The 23,797-nt window shown below is 36.5% G+C and overlaps 1 protein-coding gene across 7 annotated transcripts in view; it reads left to right on the top strand.

Moving 5' to 3' along the window:
* Positions 1-23,797, top strand: part of LOC106068995 (inositol 1,4,5-trisphosphate receptor-like) — a 132,313-nt gene that overhangs the window by 57,431 nt on the left and 51,085 nt on the right. For all 7 annotated transcript variants that reach the window (XM_056035022.1, XM_056035023.1, XM_056035025.1 and 4 more), the window contains exons 2-8: positions 5,826-5,929; positions 15,862-15,935; positions 16,765-16,886; positions 20,514-20,600; positions 21,086-21,163; positions 22,584-22,664; positions 23,005-23,102. In XM_056035022.1, coding sequence (XP_055890997.1) covers positions 5,847-5,929; positions 15,862-15,935; positions 16,765-16,886; positions 20,514-20,600; positions 21,086-21,163; positions 22,584-22,664; positions 23,005-23,102 — 623 coding nt within the window. In that variant the 5' untranslated portion in view covers positions 5,826-5,846. The remainder of the gene's footprint in view (positions 1-5,825; positions 5,930-15,861; positions 15,936-16,764; positions 16,887-20,513; positions 20,601-21,085; positions 21,164-22,583; positions 22,665-23,004; positions 23,103-23,797) is intronic.

Genomic DNA, 23,797 nt, shown 5'->3' with positions numbered 1-23,797 from the left:
TGTGTCTTCCTAGTAGTCAACATTGATGTCCACTGCTTTGAGTTGGACAATGTCTTCCTAGTAGTCAACATCGATGTCCACTGTTTTGAGTTGGACAATGTCTTTCTAGTAGTCAACATTGATGTCCACTGCTTTGAGTAGGACTATGTCTTCCTAGTAGTCAACATTGATGTCCACTGCTTTGAGTAGGACTATGTCTTTCTAGTAGTCAACATCGATGTCCACTGTTTTGAGTTGGACAATGTCTTTCTAGTAGTCAACATTGATGTCCACTGCTTTGAGTAGGACTATGTCTTCCTAGTAGTCAACATTGATGTCCACTGCTTTGAGTAGGACTATGTCTTTCTAGTAGTCAACATCGATGTCCACTGCTTTGAGTAGGACTGTGTCTTCCTAGTAGTCAACATCGATGTCCACTGCTTTGAGTTCGACAATGTCTTCCTAGTAGTCAACATCGATGTCCACTGTTTTGAGTTGGACAATGTCTTTCTAGTAGTCAACATCGATGTCCACTGCTTTGAGTAGGACTGTGTCTTCCTAGTAGTCAACATTGATGTCCACTGCTTTGAGTAGGACTATGTCTTTCTAGTAATAAACATCGATGTCCACTGCTTTGAGTAGGACTATGTCTTTCTAGTAATAAACATCGATGTCCACTGCTTTCAGTAGGACTATGTCTTTCTAGTAATAAACATCGATGTCCACTGCTTTGAGTAGGACTATGTCTTTCTAGTAATAAACATCGATGTCCACTGCTTTGAGTAGGACTATGTCTTTCTAGTAATAAACATCGATGTCCACTGCTTTGAGTAGGACTATGTCTTTCTAGTAATAAACATCGATGTCCACTGCTTTGAGTAGGACTATGTCTTTCTAGTAATAAACATCGATGTCCACTGCTTTGAGTAGGACTATGTCTTTCTAGTAATAAACATCGATGTCCACTGCTTTGAGTAGGACTATGTCTTTCTAGTAATAAACATCGATGTCCACTGCTTGGAGGAGGACTATGTCTTCCTAGTAGTCAACATTGATGTCAACTGCTTTGAGTAGGACTATGTCTTTCTAGTACTTAGTCAACATCGATGTCCACTGCTTTGAGTACCACGATGTCTTTCTAGTAGACAACATCGATGTCTACTGCTTTGAGGTCCTGTTTGATGACATCCACATATCGGACAAGGGGTCGACCACTTTGTACCAGCGTGAGTGGTCCATAAAGGATGACTCACGGAATACGTTCATCTTCCATTCGGCCATGACCCTGCCAACGTAGGCATTTTGCTTTCCTCGTCTGGTTCTAGTTATTTTGTATTATGTATTTTGTAGTTCAAATCTACATACAGGTCTTAGTCATGTAAGACCAGATTAGTTCGAGACTGAGCCTTATTCTTTGACGTACCCTTTTTTTTAGCAAAACATTATTTTTGGACATTTAAGGCAGATATATATTTGTATACGTGTACAGAGTGCTATAATTAAAATTAATTCAAATCCTTGTTGTTTTATCAATTAAAATGATTATGTCAAGTTTTTCTTATGTCACATGCTTAGCACACATTGCTGCACAGACTTGAACTGCGAAAAAATCTAGCACATGTTACATTTTCAAATCAGGCCTTTCGAAATAACCGTTTGAAATATTGATCCTAAATATAGAAAAACAAAATATATGACTTTTTTTTTGTATCAAATAAAATAGATTATTAGTGTTAACCTTTTTACTTTGTAAACTCATGCATAAGTCTCAGAGACTTCAATATGTTTATAAACTTTTATTTCCTTCTTCTCATCTCTCTGTTTATCACATTATTATACAAATAATGCGACTAATGATTCACATCCTCATCGTTTCTACCCACATCGCTTTGGTATTTCTCACTTTAAATATTTACTCGCGGATAAGTATCTTGTTTATATGGGTCAGACTTCTGCCTATTCACTCCTCCTTGTGATATGCTTCCGCATAATATGTAAATAATGCATGCATGTATGTTTATTTGTCCACGAGACGGTCTGAATTAAACAAGCATACTCTGTAGGCGCCATTCAACGATGTAAGATAAGTGTCAGATGTATTGGCTAAGGATGGCGTCTCTTATTAGAAGATTGGTACATTTCCAGCAAATTCTCATTTTGAAAAGAATTGCAAAAATTATTTCCTTTTCTTGCTAAATCCTTCTTTTTAAAAAATTATTTATAATAGATGTCTAGAAATTTAAGGCAAAAACTGTCACATTAGCGGAACTTTTTACATAGAAAGCATTTAACACGTATTTTACATATTAAAAAATATTAACGCTTCGATGATGGTAACGAGATAGCGCACAAAGCTACAAAGTTTTGTCCCTGAGTTTAGACAATAGCATTAGCAGTTTTAATTTTTTAAATTTTTTTTTTTTACTTTTGCCAACTAGAAGGCAGATAGTTTTGGCGCTTATCATCGTTACTGTACCGTTGATTTGTGCGGTCAGCCAGCAGTACTATGTATTACCAACAGATTGACATTTTTTTTATCTTCACCATTTGTTTACGTTTGCGCTTGGAATTGGAATTGTTACTATAATCTATCATCCCTCATATCGTCTGCAGTCTTTGTGCCATCTCAACTCCCCTTGGAGTGGAATGATTTTACTGCCCCTGTTACCTCTTTTGTAACGGTTGACAAATTTTGAATATTATTTTGCCAAGAGAAAGCAGGGAGACAACTACCAATTTCTTTTAACTAGTTCTGCTAGAGTTCCAAAGTGAGCTTTGAATTTACCTCCTCTTGATTTTACTTGTCCTAATTGATCCCGGCTAAGCGTTTCCTCGGAGAACTTTTTTTCCTGCCATTGACAAATCTCTCACCTGCTGCTTAGTGCTTCGAAGTCTCCTGATAGTTCGTTCAGTCTTAAGTTAATTGTTTTATCAGACGTGTAACTATTAGGCTAGAAATCGTCATTTTGGCGGGAAAAGAACATTGCGCAATACTATGAATAGCGTCAAGAAGAAAGTCAAGTCTTTGAAGTGCACTGAGTCAATATTATCTTAAACCCTTTCTGACCAACTAGAAATATCCAGACAAAATGTAACAAATTTAACCAAATTTTAAGTTGGCGTGAAGCTGCGTACATGCTGGCCACATCAGACGATATATCACTGGAAACGTAAAACGAATTGTTTCCTGCAGCGTTTCCATCGATCTATTGGACATTTTGTGTTCATTTCTCAATTAGACCAACTGGTTTCCATGGATGTTAAGTGAAATAATGATCGAAATTTTAAGATGTTCTACAAAAGGTAGATTTAAAACCAAATACATTGAAACATATCGAATGGAAATTTAGTTTGACTACAAGTGACCACCTCAGGGTAACTACTGTAACAATAACAATATAGATGCAAATACCAACAACATACACACACGAAACACATAGACACGCACAACCAGCGCTTTATAAATTAGACTTTTATGTACTTCTCGATTATAATTATTACTAATTATATACTATATACATATATACGCCATGTGTGGTATTCGCTCTGAGCTGTCCTCTCCGTGGTTCCTGGCAGGTTTGGGCTATTCAGCTTCACCTCTGAAGGAATATCCGAATCAAATATGGCAAATCATACCTACTGTAGTTATCGTTTGTTAACCTTTATAGTAATACAACCCCCTTTTATAATTCACCGCTATGCAGCAAGCCCCACCTGTAAAATTCAACGGCAGATATGTTTACTTTATGTTACTAATGCTATTTGCGTGCAAAGTGAAGTCTGGCTTTTTTGAAGCAGCTTTACATCTCAAATATTGTGTGTTCTTGTCAGTTAAGATGCTTTCAATCAAACTGACATTTTAATTTGTTCAACTTTATAAATTAGACAAACGTCTATATAACTTCGTTACAAATGACACTTTGGGGTTTTTCAATTCCAGCTTATGTATAACAGTAAAGCCACCGTAAATGTTTTTTTTAGCGTTAATTTTTTTTTCAATATCCATTGGGTTGTTCCCCTTCGTTTGATGTATCTATCTCAGACGAAAAACAAATATTTAAATTTTATTTCACCCTTATGTTTAAATGTGCTTTAAAATGATCCAACCCTGACCTTTAACCTGCAAGGTGCACAAAACAACGGATCCACACAACGATGTTGTTCTGTTAAATTATTATTTTATAGTTCAGTGATTCAGACATTCACAGCAGAACCTTTCTACACTCATCCATCGGATATGCATTTTTTTTTCGTCCTGAGCAGTACATTCTGGTATTGACTGATGATGAAAAAAAAAATCACTTGTAAAATCTAGCTAATTACTAAGTGGCACATTGTTCAACCATTCTTTTTTAATGCGCTGTGTGTGTGAGTGTGTGTGTGTGTGTGTGTGACGGTGCTTAGATACTAAAGGACGTTATCATCTTCTTTTTTGAAGTAACGTCTATATCTTATAAGATAATTGAATAGGATTATAAATGAGTCAGTTAGTCAAACGAAAGCTGTAGTTTAAAATGAAGTGTCTACGAAATAGAAACACTAGATTTTTTAAAATAACATTTCACAAAAACATTTTTGCGTATAAAAAAAATTACAAATAAGTCACTGGCTGAAGTCGTATTATTTATTACATTTATAAAACAACTGAAATTTAACACACTTTTGTTGCCTTTGGCCTTGGAGTATGGCTCGTGATATACACAACTTCATCTTTGAAAAAGAAATTACGCATATAGCTAAAGATTTGTACAATAAATCTGCAAAACTACTGCGAAATAGCCTTTTTTTTTATTGTAGATAACTATACCATTTAAAAAAAAAATTGAAGTCAATTAATGTTCTATCAAATAAAACTACTTAGTAAACCAACAAAAAGCTGAGAGAGGAAGCAGGCCTATCTGCAACTGATCAAACCCACCCATACCATGTCTAACTTCGCTTTCTGAAATTTTAGTGGGTTGTGAGATCGAATTACATGTAAATTTCCTTGACTTATTTATAAAATTTGCCAATGTAATTAAGAACTAGGTACGCGACGTTTTAGTCCGCATGCCAGACAATCGCCTTCCCAAACGACTTCTGTATGGGGAGTTGTGTGCAGCAAAGCGCCCCCAGGGAGGTCAATACAAGCGCGATCAAGACACTCTCAAGAGCTCCTTCAAGGAATGCGATATCGACATTCACGGCTGGGAAGCACTAGCTCTCGATCTCTCCTCATGGCGTGAAGCTGTAAGTCTCGAGATTTGAAACAAGAAGTGTGGCCAAGGTGAAAGAGCGCCGAAACAACAAAAAGCTGAGAGAAGAAGCAGGCCTATCTGCAACTGACCAAATCTACCCATGCCAGGCATGCGGCCAGCTTTTTAAAGCGAGGATTGGCATTTACAGTCATCTTCGAGTCCATAAGAAATGAGAAATGTGCTCATCTTCGATCACGAAGGAGGAGCTATATAATCAAATATATATATGTATATGTATATGTATGTATGTGGATTAATAATTTTGCGCCAAAATTTCCCTCAATAAAACGGTTGCGCCAAAACGACCACATGCGGCAAAACGGCCAAAAAGTCCATCTTCGGTGTTTGATTATATATTCCCCCCCCCCTTTTTGTTCTGAGTATCATTTCAGCAAAGTTTGAGCAAAAATAATTAGCATTCTAAGACCAAGACAATATTGTTTGACAATCCCCCTTTCCCCCCTAGATTAACAATAATTAAAATCAACACAATTAGCATCAACGAAATTCCATCAGAGTAGCTTCCTATAGGCTTACCATTTCTTCTATTGTAATTTAGGATCATCTGTTCACATCATTACTGATATTTTTAACCCTTTCCACTTGCAGGTTAGGCGTGGAACTGATGCGATGGGAGAGTACCTGTGCATAGGAGACTACCTGTGCCTGTACTGCGAGGAGACGGAAGGATTTGTGTACAGCTATCAGTCCAGGTAATTACTCTTTGTAGCTGCTAGAACAAGATAAATGACGGCTGGAGAAGGGGGGGGGGGTGAGAAGGTGATGAGTGGGGGGTGCCAAGGTTACGAGGGGCGCCACTAAACATCAAATGCATGGGAGCATTGACATTTGGCTGTACATGTTTCGCCCCGATGGAGCATAGATCTAGATCTATGCCTTTCTTTAAAAAAAAAAGTTGCATTTTCGTACTTGGAGTTTGTCTTATATCGCAAGCGTCATTTACCGCTGTGGCTCATTCAATCCTTCCAGTGGTTCTGTTAGTTAAGTCAGGTAGTAGTTTCCATAAAACTACAAAATTGTTTTGGGAATTGTGAAATCAGCTGGGGTTTCCTTGGAAGTTCTTTAACACCTTTTCTATTTCAACCAGGTGTCCTTGTACGTTTTATTTCAATCTTCCATTTCTTCTTCCGTTTAAAAATAGCAACAGTTCCTTCCAAAGAGAAGATAATTAAGCCCAACAAATATTCATGTGTTAATCTAGTCGTGCAACTTGGTTAGAGACTTAAACTCTGCTATGTCAATGGTTTCCTGGCTGATTCAGGCAATCCGTTCTGTACTCTAAATCCAATAGGGAAGAAGGTACACGAGTTAAAATTTCTCTAAGCCTTTTTTTTAAAATAATGTTGTGTTTCTTTATTTGTATTAACTTTTTTTGTCTTCTGTTGTGAAATCTCTACATTTATAAAGTGATTAAGGCTTACTGATGGTGTTGCTCCACTCCAGTGTTTCACAAACTTTTGACATATAAGTACCACTTCTATATTTTCGTATACGTCGTAAAAGATATTTATTCAAATACAAAACAATCAAACGTTTAAAATAGAATCAAATGTTATATTATTAACCAGGTAATATGTAGTTGGATTGATAAGAAGGATGAAATTGTTTGGGTTTAGATGACAGATAATCATATTAGGTTTCTTGGTCGTTAACTGTAATCTGAGTTCCAGTTCCAGGACCAGAAATCTTTTTTTTTCTGTTTAATGTCTACAAATGCTGAAAAAGACAAGATTTGTTTCTGAACCTTTTCTATTACAACCGCGGACAGAGACCATCTTAGTCATTCAATATTTTTGAGTCAGAGAAATAGTTTCCAAAGTCCAAACTCTACAATTGCTGTGCTATGCATTTCAGAGTTTCGGCTTTTTATTTTATCCGGCGAACTTGTCATGAAGAGATGGAAACGAGTCTATTTCTCCATTACCAACTCTCTTGTGCCATAAGTTTACTTTTTGTGATTGCGGCGGTCACTGTATCTTGAACATGAAACAAGGAAATGTCTTTGCCTGGTAACGATAAAGTGAGGCAATTTATAACAGAAAATATATCTGCTAGGTATACTAGCTTACAAAGCATCTTCCAGCCATGCAAACCATTTTTGACTCAATCTATCACAAACAAAACACTGAATTTCTTGTGAAAGATTAAATAATCGATTTATAATTTTTCCCTATCCATTCATATTCAATTTACCTATCCAAAGCCATTTCCTGGTTTTGTAGAATTTATTCTTAAAATGTAAAATAACACTAGTTCTCAGTTTGTACAAATATAAAATAAAATAATAATAAAAATATGATTTAAAACGTATTGAGAATGTTATTTTAATTTATTACCTTAATGTAAAAATGGTAATTAAAAAATGAGATGCAACATTTAACTGTTTCTAACTCTTAAGGTTACGCGTGCGGCGTACTACTCTTTGGGAAACACTGCTCTAGTGAAATGTGAATATTCATTTGTTTTAATCTTGCGAAAGAACAAGACAGCTGGAGTTTTTTTGTTTTCCACATAGGCCGCGGGATACCCTTTTGAGACCAAAAAGAAATCTACTGCCGCGGACAGACGCAGACAGCGGAAAGAGAACCTTAACCGACCCCCGGCAGACAACGGCTATGTCTGTGCTGGATGCTGCAAAATATGTAGATCAGTTAGGACATCGTAGCCTCCCTGCACTCCTCTTTAATCTTAGGACTCGAACACAAGCCCTCACGTCTCTAGTGTGTGTTTGTTCTAAAGTTTCTTTATGTTTTCCTCAGTTGAGGGGTCCCAAACAGAAGACGCATATTCTAATATTAGTCTAAGCAAGGTTAAATAGCATTTAGTTTTAAGTTCTTAGTTTGATAAGAAACAAACAAACTATTTTTGATACCAATCCCATCCAGGAATTCCGACCTTAATTAGGGGGTACACCTGTCTCCTTAAATTCATACATTTCGTTTCTACAAACTTTAATCATTCATAGTTGCGTTCTATCGTGGATTAAGGATGGTTCTTTTTTTTTTAATTAAGAAAAATGTATAATCAGCATGTTTAATTATGTCGAGTTCCCCACAGCAACACGGCTATGTCTTGTCCTAATTCACGTTTCGTTTAGAATTACATTGATCAGCTTATGTGAGTGTATTCCAGTTTGTACTGTTTTTTATACAAACTGAGGAATGATTGCCAAACACATTAAAGAAAAGATTTTAAAAACAAATAGGACCTGTGAAAAAAAAAAGATTTGCTTATTACGTGTGTGTGTGTGTGCGTGCGTGTGCGCGTGTTTGTGTGCGTGAGTGTGTGCTTGCTTGCGTGTGTGTGTGGACATAAAAGAACGTAGAAACATCAAGGCCGCCTAGTCGTGTGGTATGCGCTTTAGACTGCAATCGGGACGTCCCGAGCTCGAACGATGCCTGCCTCCATCACCATTTCTATTACAGACATCCCCCTGGGGCGTCCTACAGCAGGTTTTGGACTAGGGCGTTATATAATCGTTATATTTCTGAGGGAACGTCACAAACTTATAAAACAAAACCAAAATTATAAATTAAAACTAAAAAAACACAACACATTTTTGAAATATGATCTTAAGAAACTAACATTGATTAAAAACCAAATAAAAATAAACCGACTTTTTGTTTTTTTTACCTGAAAGAAACTTCAATATCATAGTGAGCTACTTCAGATTCATAAGATTCAAATAGAATAAAGTAAAGGTAGGGTATATATCATAAAAGAAGTAGGATATGTAGCCCCATGAGGTTGATAGAAAATGTAAATATATCTAAATATAAATAAATCATCTGCAATAATGGTTGTCAGAAAATACTCAGGGCCGAATTAATAAAACTCAGGGCCGGATTAAAGGGAGGACAGGTGAGCTACAGCCCCGGGGACTCCACAAGAAGGGGGCCTCAACAAAAGAGATAAAAGTATATCTGAATTTCCACGTGTCATAACCCTTTTTTTCCTAACTTTTTATTTTCGCATTTTTTTACGGCTGACAAAAATGTCGTGATTAAGAAGTGTACGCGTGTGGCCTGCTTGGAATAAGTAAATGCAGCTCCGGATTTACGACAGTGTGTCTAGAGCCTCCACAAAAATCCTTCCCCCGGGCCTCCATATCCTTCCCTGAAAAGACTTATAATAGGAAACAACATTATTTTAGATCTACATAGCTTAATCTCCCACCCTTTGAATTAAAAAGGAATACTAAATAATGACTTTGGAATTGTGCGAAACTAAATCCAGCACAAAATAAAAAGTAGCAGACGGACAGAACAAAACTCGTGGCTCTTCTTAGTTGCAGTTTGGCAGACGGGCAAAAGGTCAGGCAGTCGACTTTTTTTTTTTTTTAAAGTTCAAGGCCAAGGAGAGGAGCATATTTCAGACTTGAGAACATTATTAAAAGCAGACTGGAAATAAAAACTAGATCTAGTTCTATTAGAAGACAATAAATGTCGGTTAAAGAACGCAGCATGGGAATATACAACAGGTGACATGCTGAAATAGTCAAAATGTTTTTTTTAAGTTACAAAAAACATTAGGCTACTTTATGCACACACACACACACATATATGTGTATGTATTATATATGTGTATGTGTGTGTATATCTATGTATATGTATGTCAGTTACGTTTCTACTAAGTAAGTGTCTGGGTCAACAAACGAGAACTCTCATTATGTTACTCTCCAGGGAGAGCTTACAGAAGCTTGCAGAAGTCGTAGAACCTGTTGGACACTGAATGTTACTAACGTATAGAGACCACTTGGCTAGCTGTGTTCTATTGTAGTTGTGAAAACTGTGTTTTAAATTTATGACTAAAAGAAGGAAATCTTTTTTTTTTTTTAAGTAAAATTGCTTTCGAAACAGAACTTAATAGGACAAGTGCCATTTTGCCTATTTGTAGATCAGCGGTGAACGAGATTATTTTCTGGCAAGCACAGGGACCAAGCGATTTGATCACACGTTAAATGAAACTCGAAAGGCACCAAACAGACGCCATATATTACTCATAATATTTCTTAGTGTAAAACTTCATCTTGCTATAGTTGTACTGAAACATTTTTATGGTTTAACTCTAATTAAAAAAAATAATCGGACAGGACCTAGCTGTTGATCATTCTGTAATTGTTATATCACTAATCTTATAGTAAATTACATTAGTTATGTATACTTCTTCCAACTGAAAGTGCTTCTCACAACTTTGTCTCATGAGATAAAAGTCTTTGTTCTAGTTTTAAAACGACACAAATAACTCTTCTATTTAAAGATGTTTAACTACTTCTTTGAAAAATTTCAGTAAATAAAAAACCCAAAGTGCTTCAATTTATATCTGATGCAGGCAAGTCTAAAGAACGTTTTATTTACGCCCTGGAAGCTCAAGCTGCAGAAAAGAGTGTGGGACATTACCTTGCTGACTACCTATACCAAAGCCGTTGACTTCCGGACCTGTGTGATGACCGCTCAACGGTAGTGAAACATGGTCTACCTACTTTTGGCTGGAAAAAGGCTTCCAAAAGCCATACCGTATGGTGACGAGAGCCGCTGGTCGCACACTTTTGGTGTATTGTGTATGCGAGCTTTATATGTATCTCTTAAATTTACACCAACAGTTGGAAGAAAGTGACACTGGATAAAGACACCCCATAAAGAGCAAGCATTAAGAAAGGATCCTTGATTGCAGATGGCGTTTGGCTGGAAAAAGGCTTCCAAAAGCCATACCGTATGGTGACCTGAGCCCCTGGTCGCATACTTTTGGTGTATTATGTATGCGAGCTTTATATGTATCTCTTAAATTGACACCAACAGTTGGAAGAAAGTGACACTGGATAGATCCCCATAAAGAGCAAGCATTAAAAAGGAATCCTTGAATGCAGATGGTGTAAACACCAGAAGTAGAAAGAAGGGTGAAAATGCTACAGCGTCTGGTGATTAGATATCCAACCCCAGCTGTGTGTTAAGGATTGGCCTCTTCAGTCAGATGAGAAGCAGCGAAGGAAAGAGATTCTCTCGAGACGTACAATGCCACAGAAGCTCAAGGGGGCAGGCAATGCCAAGTTGACCTAGATCTGTAGCCAACAATTAACTAGAGTTTCATACCTTTAACATAACTACCAGCCAAGTTTACTTTTGCCCTCTTCTTTCGAGTCTGAGCTCGTGACTTAGTAATTTATTTCCAAGCAGACACTCTTGTGATGTATTTAAAATGATCAAAGTCTGGCCCTTTTCACTTCTATTTATCCACATTGTGTGTGTGTCTGTGTAGGTCACCTTGAAAGAATGTCAGATAACAGAGGAGCCAAAATCGTATACAGTCAAAAACCAAAAGGCAGGCGACCCAAAGGCAGACCCCGAAGCGATGGATTGATGATGTGGAAGCAGATCTGCATCAGCTTGGGGTTAGCGCGTGGAGACGAAAGGCCCAGGAGAGATCTGAATGGAAGGATGTGTTGAAGCAGACCAGAGCACTACATGGGCTGTAGCGCCACTGGGATGGATGGATGGATGAATGTGTGAATGTGTTCAACTTACACGCAGCTTTACTGATCCAAACCTTACATTAAAGATAGGCAATATTTTTTCCCCTTTTTTCAAACACAAAACATGCTTCTCTCCTTCGTCGAGTGATTATTAGCTTTGATTCTTCCTCTTTTTAATTCTGTTTAGAAAAGCTCAAACTGTAGGACTATATATATATGTACTGCTTTCAATTCTTGAATTACAGGGGACATCTTGGCAGTGTTTTTTTTTTCTCCGTCGATGGGATCACGCAAGCATATCGCTTCAAGTTGTCAAGATAACATGATAGAATTGAAACTTCATTTGTAAGAGAGCCTAGAGATGTGTCATGTCATTCTAGAGCTATGAAGGCTTTATTTGAATGTTGTTAAGTACCAGCCATGATGTTTTTAACAAGTGTAAGATGGGAAACCACGCTTCCAGGCATAACAAAACGGAATCAACCATAACAATCAAACGCCATTCAGAAAACATAGAAGGCCTATATAGCTCTCGTTGCGCGCAAGAAAATTGAAAAAAGCCCCGAAGTTGTTGTAGATGGGGGCATGCAGTGGTCGCAACAAGTTTCAACCAGTTCTGAATATTGAAGACTGCTGAGCTAATCGTGATATCAAATACAAGTTTTGTTAAATGGTGTGGGCGTTTGTAATACCGGTAGGCTGCGCGCCGCTAAATAGGTCGGAGTTTCTCATCCAGAGGTTCGTGTATTCAGTGAGGTGCGCTCGGCAGACGCTTGCAATGCATGAAAGACATCTAGATAATGGCGATCTACGCAGATAGTGCAGATTTAAGTGTTTCTTGTGGTTTGAAAGAAGTTTAGTGCAGCCATACCGGAAATGATCAGATTCAGTAAAGAGAGGGTTGGGTTTTTTTTCGTTTTTTTTTTTAAACTCCTATAGCCCTGTTATATTATCCTTATCTTATCTTATATAATACAGACGTTACTTCAAAAAAGAAGATCATTACGTCCTACGCGTCATGCATTCAGTCATGCATATTAACCAATGACTTAAATTCTGCCAAGTCACTGGTTTTCCTGGCTAGCTCAGGCAATTCATTCCATGCTCTAATAGCACTAGGGAAGAAGGAGTATTTGTAACCAAAACCAAAAATGGTAAAATATTTTAATGACATAAATAAACTTCAAATTAAAAATTTTCCTTTAAGCAATATATTTTTTTTGTCCAGACCAAAGACCTTAAATTTTACGTTACATAGGTTAGGGTTGAAAAAAACAACAACTTTACTTCTTATAGCTACTTTACAAAACAACACCTAGTTTCAACTTTTTGAAGTTTTTACTACACTTTTGTAGTTTCCAGTCTAGGTATAATATATATATGTCTGTGGTCCAGACATTCTTATTTGGCTTTGGTGTAGATTTTCACGCTGAAAGTTGATAACAGTCATCTGCTCGTTGCGTACACTTTCTAAGTTTCTGGTATAAAGTTGAGCAGTAAAAAATGTATTTCCTCGATTATTTAAATGTGCACTACGAGAGCCAAAGAAGAGAACGTGATATGAAGATATGTGGTGGCGCTATTATGGAAACAAAAAGTGGAAACATTGATGCAGAAATGACAAGTTCGTTTCCCCCCTCCTGTATCAGGCTCCGTCCCTCGCTTGCTATCTTCAATTTGTTTCATTCATCACAATTGGAGTCTACCCAGGCGGCCTTGCTGCTCGAAGACACCATTCAACCATTGCACCGTCTGGCGCGCACCACAACTACTGTCTCATTGTTTGTAACGTGTGAAAACATTTTCTTCCACACCGCTGACGTCTGCTGTGTTTGGTGTGAACAATGGATATATATTTATAGCTTTACCAGCGTGCCGCAACACCTTTTTTTTTTCCCTCTTGAACCACTTGCGTTGACTTTTCATTTTGATGTTCTTTCTCACTTCTTTATACACACACGCACGCGCGCAAACACACTCACACACACATTTATATAATATATATTTATATATATATATTTGGTATTCCTCCAAAGTATTATTACTGAACATACATACTAGGTTGAACAATAATTTATTGAGATTTGCGATCAGTTATTCCATAATATTTGTATTCCACGGTTTCACGGAGCCAAGTTGTTTATGTGTTCCAGTACACACACAAAAAATATGAACTACCTGAAGAAATGATTTAAAGCCTGAAGAACTGGAACTCATTCAGTAGGGAAGTACAAAAAGTGAGCAGTTATTTCTGTCTAGATGTAGATCTACCTAATTGCATGTCAGGTCGACCTTATCTTGTCTGTCATCCACGTTTTGATTTACTTCCCTTTGTCAGGGAGAGTTGTTTCTTGAAATGATATTCTGATGCTCCATAAGGAGACAAGCAAAAAATACATTTTTTTTAAAAGGACAATACCTTCATTAGGCAACTTAAAATATAATAAAATATTTAAAAATAATTAATTAAAGCAATATTTTGTACCAACCGGTTATCGCACCCGGCGGTTTTTAACAGAGCTACGTGAAAGTACGTTACATAATCCGCCACCGTTAAGCAGATAGAAAAACAAAATTTTGGAGGGGTGGGGTGGAGAAAGCTTCCTGATGATGAAACGTCATGGGTTTAAGCCAGAAGCCAAGCTGTCATCATTCTCATCTCATCCCCCCCCCCCCTTTTTTTTTTCCTCGTGATTCTTTCTCTTCTCTGTCACTTTGTTATTCTATTCCTCACATCTCTTTCTCTATTTTTCTTTCTCATGTTCCTTTAATCTTTTTATTTGTCCGACATTGTCTATATTAATTTCATTTGTTTGCTTTATGAAGCATATCTATTCTATTCACAAACTTTTCAAACTTTTTCTACATAATATTGCCAGAGGCGTTTTTCAAACTTTTTCTACATAATATTGCCAGAGGCGTTTTTCTCAATTATGTTTTTTTTTTTTACTTCCACTCGACATCTCTTTCTTGTTTTCTTCAGTCTCCCTCTCACTCTCTCTCCGACATTCTTTCCCTCCATTTCTCCACTCTCTCTCTCTCTCTCTCCACTCTCTCTCTCTCTTCACTCTCTCCACTCTCTCTCTCTCTCTCTCTCTTCACTCTCTCCACAACCTTCGTCTTCTTTCTTTTTTTCTTTATTTCTCGCGCCCCTCTCTCTGCCTCTATATTTCTCCCCCTCCCACTTTCTCTCTCTCTCTCTCTCTCTCTCTCTCTCTCTCTCTCCCCCTCCCTCTCTCTCTTTCAGTGCATTAATTCGAACATGCTATTCATGCTGTTTCGCTTAGGCCTATCCTATCTGAATCTAGTCTTACATGTTAGAGACTTAAACTCCTGCTAAATCTGTGATTTTCATGGCTGTCAGACAACCCATTCCATCCTCTAATAGCACTTGAGAAGAAATAACACTTGTTTGACTTTGTCCTAGAATATGGAATAAGAAATGTGCCTTTATCTTTGTGTCTTTTTGAGCCTTTTTAAAATTAGATTGTGTTTTTTGTATTTGTAAGTGCTCAGTGTTGTATGTATTATGACTCGGGCAAATGCTTTCATTTTATAATCTTTCACCTCAATTCACAAGGTATGCAGCCAAAGATCTATGACGAAAACAAAAGGCCAAACTTTACAACATTTTGAAATACTTTTTTAGCATGCCCAGGTCGCGTTATAGTCTAATTTATTCTGTGACCGTTGGGAGAGGGGGGGTATCTGCGAATAGATTTCCGTGCTGCTTTTAGGCGCTCAGCAAACACACCTCTGCTCGAGACAGGATTCAGACTCGATTCCCCCCCCCCCCTCCCTTTGATTGGTAGCCAGGCCTCTCAGCCACACGTCCCACTGTTGCTGAAGTCCCACAAGTACAATGTGTTCACCACTAAAATTAGATTTCGATATTGTATCTCACTAACCTATACAATGTTTTAAATGTCCACAACCCCCCCCCCCCCGAAAAAAAAACATTTACACCTCTACAAGTTCTTACCTGTTAAAGTATACATACTTATAACCCAATATTTGCACAGAGTTAAGTAGCTTATATTCTTTGCTAAAAATACTTTATTCATTGGGACCATGAATTCAAAGTGGCCACATGCATTATCTTTACTTTGTTTCATAATAAATCAGCAATGATTGTGATTTGTTTTCTTCTTCTAGTTCTACTAACAGTGGATTACACGTGTACTGTCACCAGGACCGGAACAGGCCCACCAATATACCTAACGCACAAGGTAGGCATTGTTTTATAAACTTTATAGAATCCTAAATGCTGCTGGTAAAATCATTGGCAAAAAACAAAACCCCATTTGGGCAGTTGTTTGAGAAAAACATCTATAAAAAAGCTAACAAGATTCTCGAAATAAAGAATCACCCTTTGTGTCAGGATTTTGTGATTTTACCATCACATAAGAGATACAAGACACCGATAGCAAAGACAAACAGACACAAACACTCTTTTGTTCCCCTGGCAATCAAATCATTAAATAAGAACAATCTGGTATAAGCTTTGTCACATGTAAATTATGAGTGAGTCTGGTGTGAATGTACACTTTGGTTTCTTATAGTTATAATGTTTTTTGTTTGGTGTAATGCACAAATTGTAAGACAAATTTCCATATGGACAATAAAGATTATTATTATTATTATTGGTGTTTTCTCTTGTGATAAAGCAAAATATAGAAATGTTTCATTTCCGACAGTTGCTATTCCATATTTATTAATAGCAATGTCTTCGATTCTGAAGATTAAAGATGAATGCAGTGGTTTTACACTGTCATGCCTGAAATCGATTTTTTTTCTAAATGGCAATGCTCAGTGAGCCCCTTTTATAAGAGAATATTTTCAAAATATATAGGTGTATTTCGGGTCTTACTGCGAAGCAGTCCATTTGACGTCGGTCCACTGACCTTTTTTGGCTGCTGACACACCAGGCGTTTTCCTAATTTCCCATAAGGCCAGGCCGCCCCTGCTTGTCTCAACTGCGACATTAGAGCGTGTCAAAGTATTAGTCATATATTTTTTGAAGTAAATGGTGACTTGTCAGTTGTCTCTGCTCCACAGCTGTGATATTCCAAATATGTATCCAGAATCGATACAAACTCAACAAGAAATACAGAAAATGTCTAAGCCTGCAACAAAAGGAGAGCACAGAGACTTCCAAGGCCATGCTGACCCAGGCTAAGGTAAACCTCGTGTCATTGTTTCCATGTTTATATTATCCCCCCACTTCGATACGCTACGTTTCAGCGCGTTCTGGCGAGCTCGACTTCAGCTAATGATCCTCAACGCTGAAGTTTGAAAAGTTGAAACAACATTGCGCTAAATGTCACTGGGAAAGATTTGTCCAGATGACGCCACATTTTATGATTTGTAAAGCCTGTTTCAAAAATATTTTTAGACAAACATTGACTTTTAAAAAGATATGAGTTAAGCTTCCGATATATTTCTGATGGATATAAATGTTGGTATTCATTGAGAGCTCTAGGATGGTTCGCAAGTAAAGGCACAGTAAAGTGTCAAATAATAATTAACTTGAGAATCACTGTCATTCATACATGTTGTGGTCTGAGACTCACTATTTTTAAAGTGATAATCATTTTGGAAGTAGACTGCTGTCTTAATGTCACAACGACAAAACTCTCTCTATTTCCCTCCACCTTCTCTATTCTGTAGGCGCACTCACTTTCCAAAATAAAGTTCTCATTCTCTAGGTCTTTGTTTTTCTGTCTTTTTGTTTTGTTAAAGTTGAACTTAAAGGCTTATAGGCATAGGGCTTAGTTGATTTCCATTAGTTGTGAGTTTCATCTTTTCGCCTTGCCATTAGCTATTCTCTTTTTGTATGAAATCTAGAAACTAAATCTCACCACAGTTCCACACCAAGACACTTGCACATTACAGTAAAGTTCCCCTTTCAGACCTTGTGATCTATCGGGCAGATGATGTAATGGTCACCTGGTTCTTTGGCCCATGGTTAACGAGCGTGTCATGTGGCCAGCACAACGACCAACCGCCTTTACTTTGCCCAACTATCGTCATGTACCCATAAGAGTTAGGTGGACTCAGGGGCGCCCTAAACATTTCGAATATAAAAAAATCCCAGTCTTCACCAAAAGTCGAACCTGTAACCCCTCGGTTCGAAAGCCTAGCTCTTTACCACTTAGCCACCATGCCGCCCCCCCCCCCCTTTAAATTCCGAAACTCGTTTTAGCCTAGCCTACGCAAGCTTGATATGTAATGAATTACTCTTTATACATAGAGAGATATTTCTTAATTTGGGCATTGTTAGAGCTTCTAAAAGCTCTTTAACATACTACCGTATTTAACCTGGTGAAAAAAAAATGAATGGAATTTGTACATTGAAATCTTTGCAACACAATTAGTACCAGCACAAAGTGGGTCACAAGATAAGCGAGTACAACGTAACCAAATACCTTGGTAGGGGTGGAGTATGTCTCAAAGTACTTGTTGATTCAACCAGCCTTCGCCTTTCTCAGACTAAAATCTTTTTTTTCCCTTTTTTCTGATTTCCCTTCCTTCTTTTTTTTTGTATCTAAATAATATAAAAAAAAAACGTGAAAAAAAACCCCAACAACTTGAAGTTCCCCATAAAACAGTGGACCCCATAAAACAGTGACCCCATAAAACAGTGGATCGTATCTTAGATTGCCGCCAAACTTGTGTTTTTGTAGTAGTTTCTCTCGGACTCAGAGCGTCAAGTTCTTTCTTATGAGTTATTGCAAAGTCACACCACAACGAAGGGGTGCAAAGCTCGCCATTGCACATCTGGTTTTGATAACAAGCCTTGTCTTCAATGTTACCTCATCTCAATATACATTCAACTCTATAGGCAGAAGCTTTAAAAAAAATGTTATGTCAAAAGTTTTGTTTCAAACAAAGACAACTGAATTTAGTGAGCTTGAGATCTAGACCAGTGTGTGTGCCAGACTTTGTCTCTAACGGAACGCTTCGCACATTCGGAGGACTTAGTGCAAATCTTTGTTTATTTTGATAAAGCTTATATCAACTCAATCTGTCTGTGTGTCTGTCAGAATTTCCTGTGACTACACATACCATTAAAAGAAAACGTCATTTAGGTTGTACATTTTAACTTCCCACCACATACCATTTTACTTTATTCCTGCATTTTCTTACATTTTCTTCATACCAGTAATTATAAAATTTGCCCCCCCTCTCATTTGAGGATTTGATTCCCAAGCAATTCGCGCCACCGACTTTATAAGGCTTTATGGCTACTTTTGATGATACCTCGAGGTACAGAAGTTTGAGGAAATTCAGAACAAGCAAAACCGCCATCTCAATGGAAACATTGGAAAGTGGCCCTTGAGACTTTTGGGAAAACATGGTTAATAGTACCCGTTGGTGTTTAGCGTGAGAAAAATAAAAGAGTTGTCCTTCCTTCCTTTTTCTTTGTCACCCTAGTAAAGTGGAGTTTCAACATCTGGTTCCCATTGGGTTTTATGTCTGGGAGTTTTGCACATTATGACTTAAATGCACTCGCCTGACCCACGCTTTTTTTTTTTAAATCACTTTTTTTTATTATCCTGTTGTCTTTAGCTACTGCACACCTATCACCAAGTTTATTTATTGTTTTTTTTTTTCTTTTTCTTTTCTCATTTATCAATTTCGGAGGCTGCAGTCTTTTAGTCTTTTAGCTGTGTCCTGAGTCACTTAAATACATACACGCTACATTTCCCTCCCCATAAGATTCTCTATATCACTTTTTTCTTTTATCTCTGACTGTAATTTATTGCTTAATTTTTGTAGGTCTAAAAGATAGTCAATTGATCTGAGATATAAATGTTTAAAGTGTTCCTCTCTTTAAACTAAAGAGTGACTATCACAGGCGATTACAGACGTTACTTCAAGATAATTACGTCATACGCATTTCATTTGTCAATGTACTCGTGCTTGTTGATTACTGACTTAAAACTCTGCTATGTCGTTGGTTTTCTTGGCTGATTCAGGCAACCCATTCCATTCTCTAATGGCACCATCAAAGAAGGAGTAGCGGTTGTACGAATTTGTCCTAGCCTATGGAATTTAAGAAACGTTGGAAGTAATACTATGCATTTAGATTGAATATCTGTGGAAAGAATAAAAAAAAAGTCCGTAGAATAGGTGCATGCCTAGTGTTAAGGGCAACTACTGCATGCAGCCTTTACATTCTTAAGAGTTCTGGCCCTTAAGGAGCATCATCCCAGTCCAAGTCACATATTGTCGAGTCTTTCTTACTAGCGGATTTATGGAATGCCATTGAAAAGAGCTATCTTTCAGTGTCATTTTAGCTTTTGTCTACCTAACAATGGGTTTCTTTTAGGCGAGACCAAAGTTAAAAAGACTATCATTCTCTTCATTGTCCGTAAAAGGAAATTAAGTTCGACTTACACCGTAGCCAACGTAGGGGGAACTGTTAGTGTGTTTATGTTATATATAGGTTATGCAACTATATATGGTAAACGCTTGCACCAATTTATAATGCTATTATAGAGTTAGTTTTTAAGATTATTAATGAGCCCAATTAATATCACTATGAATAAGCCAACCAGGAAAACCAGTGAATTTAAATCATTGGTTAACGTGCAGGACTAGGTGCTTGACGCGCAGGACATAATCATCTTCTTTTTTTGAAGTAACGTCTGTAAGATAAGATAAGGATTTACCATACCTAAAGATTCATGTGATTTGGGTCCCTTTAAAAAAGTATTTTGTATTTGTTTATTAAATTTAAGTAATAATAAGAATCACTTTACTTACATTGGATTTCTGCAATATTTATTGTAATTTTATAGTTATCAGCAGAAGCTGAAAAGAAAGACAACTTGGCAGAGCAGACTCGCCAACATGGCAAAAGAGTTCGCTACGGAGAAATAGTACAGGTCAGAAACTTGCACACATTCAAAATTTCAAACAGAAGATCTAGTCAAGGTCTAGTGGATCAAATTACGTCACTACTCGTGTCCATCTCAACTTCCTTCCCAACCATGAAGATAGCTTGACTGTCATCTAAAAACTTAAAATATATATCTTAGATTATATGTCTAAACTATAGATTCAATCGATTTTAGACTGAATGTAATGCCTTTACATAGATCTAGACTCTAGAAATTTTATTATTATTAAATTATTTTATACATCTTGATGTATATCTATCTATATAGAATCTAAATCTAGATTCTAAATAAAATTAAATCAATTTCAATCTTGGTCAAGACTAACAGTATAAGTGTATTATAATTAGGATTATTCCATATCTAGAAAATGTAAAATTTAAAAAACACCTGGCTCTTAATATTATAATAATGTGTAAAAGATGTAAGCCTATTTATGAACTAATACACTATCCTGCTATATACTTTTACAGCTAAAACATGTCTTCACTGGCAAGTTTGTACACATGAGTACAACACACACCAGCAAGAATGACAAGAACAATATGAAGGTAGGTATGTGACTGATGAATTTAATCATGCAAATACAAACGTAGGGTCATTTTTGTTTTCTTAATTGTTCATCTCCCAATAGCCTTAGATTTTTATAGTTGGCAGCTTTTAACTTTTGAGAAGGCGCAATACTTCTTGAAGTAGAGATCCTGGTTTTACAGCAGACACATCATTGATCTAGGCTGGTGTAAATTTGTTCAACCATTTTTATTTTCTAATGATTTTTCACTTCATAAAATGTAATCACAGACTGTTAATTGATGTATTAAATGTTATTAAATCTCTCTTACTTATGAGACCTATGATAAATCATTGCATAAATATTTTGCTTTTTATTACAATACCTCTATTCAAGTTACAACTTCTTGGAACCTGAACACAAATTTAAACAAAAAAAGCTCAAACGATTTTCCTAGAAATTCAACAGTTGATGTAGGCCTATGTTGCTAAGAAAAGAATTACTAGCATGTTGGCCACACAGGAAAAACTCTAGTTTGACCTTTATAATTTTTCAAAGTAAAAAAATACATGGAGGTGAGGTGGCTGAGTGGTTAAGTGCTTGGTTTCTGAACTAGGGGTCCCATGTTTGAATCCTGGTGAAGACTGAGATTTTTAATTTTGGGATCTTTAGGCACCTCTAAATTCATCCAGCTCTAATGGGTACCTGACAATATAGTTGGGGAAAAGTAAAAGCTTGGTCATTGTGCTGGCCACATGACACCCTCATTAACCGTTGGCCACAGAAATAGATGACCTTTACATCATCCGCCCTATAGATTGCAAGGTCTGAAAGGAGAACTTTGAAAAAAAAACATTAGGTTAGAGAACTAGGTCACATTTGGGAATTTTCTAAAGCAAGGCTTTATTGATTAAAGAGTTAAATAAATTAATGTTCAGGAAAATCGTGCACATCATCTTCAAGTCTAGATCTAAAGGCCTATCATTGGAGTATTATAAATGTAGTAGATCTAATACATTTGTTTAACCAAGACTCTTTATCTTTGGATAAAAATGTTCCATCATTTTAATCTCACATTCATTTGTTGCTAAGAGAAAAACAATGGCTCTAGAAGTTGTATAAAGTATTTTAAATGTTCTTTTTGTGAATTTTTATATTAATTATTATAATGTGAATTTTTATATTAATTATTATAATGTGAATTTTTATATTAATTATTATAATGTGAATTTTTATATTAATTATTATAATGTGAATTTTTATATTAATTATTATAATGTGGCAACATGTTATCTTCAGAACAATTTGTAAAAAAAAAAATGTTGTTTACACTAAAAACTCTTTAGTGTCACCTTCACTTCTCTTAGTCTTTAGCTTATTCAATTAAATTATTGTGATAGTTGCTATTTGGTGTTTTAACCACAAGAGCTAACTTTCATTATATAACTATTTCTTTGCAGATATCCCTGATAGAATTTAATGCCAAGAATGCTCAATTTAGGATATTACCTCGCTACAAAGTCAAATCTGAAGGAGAGGTGGTAAGTAATCAATTAGGGCTCTAGACTTTTATAAATCTATGATAAACAGCATTGCAATTTTGTTATTATGATGATGATTGTTTTTAAACATAGGAATTAGGATATGTTACTTTAATTGTTAAGCTCATTTCTATGAGATGATCCATAGTTGGTTTGCAATTGAAGGAATACATACATAAACATACCATTGATTTTAATGTAACATTTAATGTGTACTCATTCTACTGTGTCACATGTAATCAGGTAAGTACTGAATATTTAGCTCTAAACTGTTAATTAGTTTCATTCTTGTGTTAGGACAATTTTATTAACTTTTTTTTTTACACATTTATTTGTCCAGGTTCAATTGTATGATCAGATTGTCTTTGAGAGTGTCAAGTCACCTGGCCACTATTTCCATGCCAGTGAGGCCTATCAAATTGATCACTTTTCTCATGGGTTAGTTCATAAAGCTACTGCCTTTTTGGTTTTGCATCATCACTAAGCTTATGATGAGTCACTTTGTCTGTCTGGTCAAAATCTTGTACACGTTACACATTCTGGTATCCCCAAGCCATCTAGAATCTGGCCAATGTTCATTTGATCAAAAACTGAATGTCAAAAGATTCTCTTCTTAATGTCTACAACATTTCTTTAAAAACATTAAAAACACAAGAAACAAACAAACAATAGCTTTTGAGTTCCATTGTGAAAGATATGAAATGTGGCAGATTTGGACCATGGTTGGTGGCAGAGTGGTAAAGTGAGGGGTCTTAAGTTCAAATCCCAGTGAAAACTTGGATTTGATTTGGATTTATAGTGGAGTCCCACAAGTCCACTCACCTTTAATGGGTACCTGACAAGTAGGACTGTCTTGAGATTTATATCATCTGCCCTCCGTAGACCGCATAGACACATTTACTATAGATCACTTATGTGATACTGTTTCTTGTCATGGTATGAAGTTGCTAATATTACCACTTCCAGTAAAGAGTTGGTTGTTGATTTCTGTGTTTAGTTCACAGCTTGTAGTGTTACACTTTTAGTTCCTCTTGGTTGGAGTTACTTTGGATAACTCTTTTCTTGATTCTTATTACATGCTAAATTCACTTTTGTTTTTGGGAAATTAATTTAACACTCTAATTGAGTACTTC

Source organism: Biomphalaria glabrata, chromosome 7 (genome assembly GCF_947242115.1).
Source record: "Biomphalaria glabrata chromosome 7, xgBioGlab47.1, whole genome shotgun sequence".
Classification (NCBI taxonomy): domain Eukaryota; kingdom Metazoa; phylum Mollusca; class Gastropoda; family Planorbidae; genus Biomphalaria; species Biomphalaria glabrata.
Note: the sequence above shows the minus strand (reverse complement) of the source record. Positions and strands in the feature narration are given on the sequence as shown.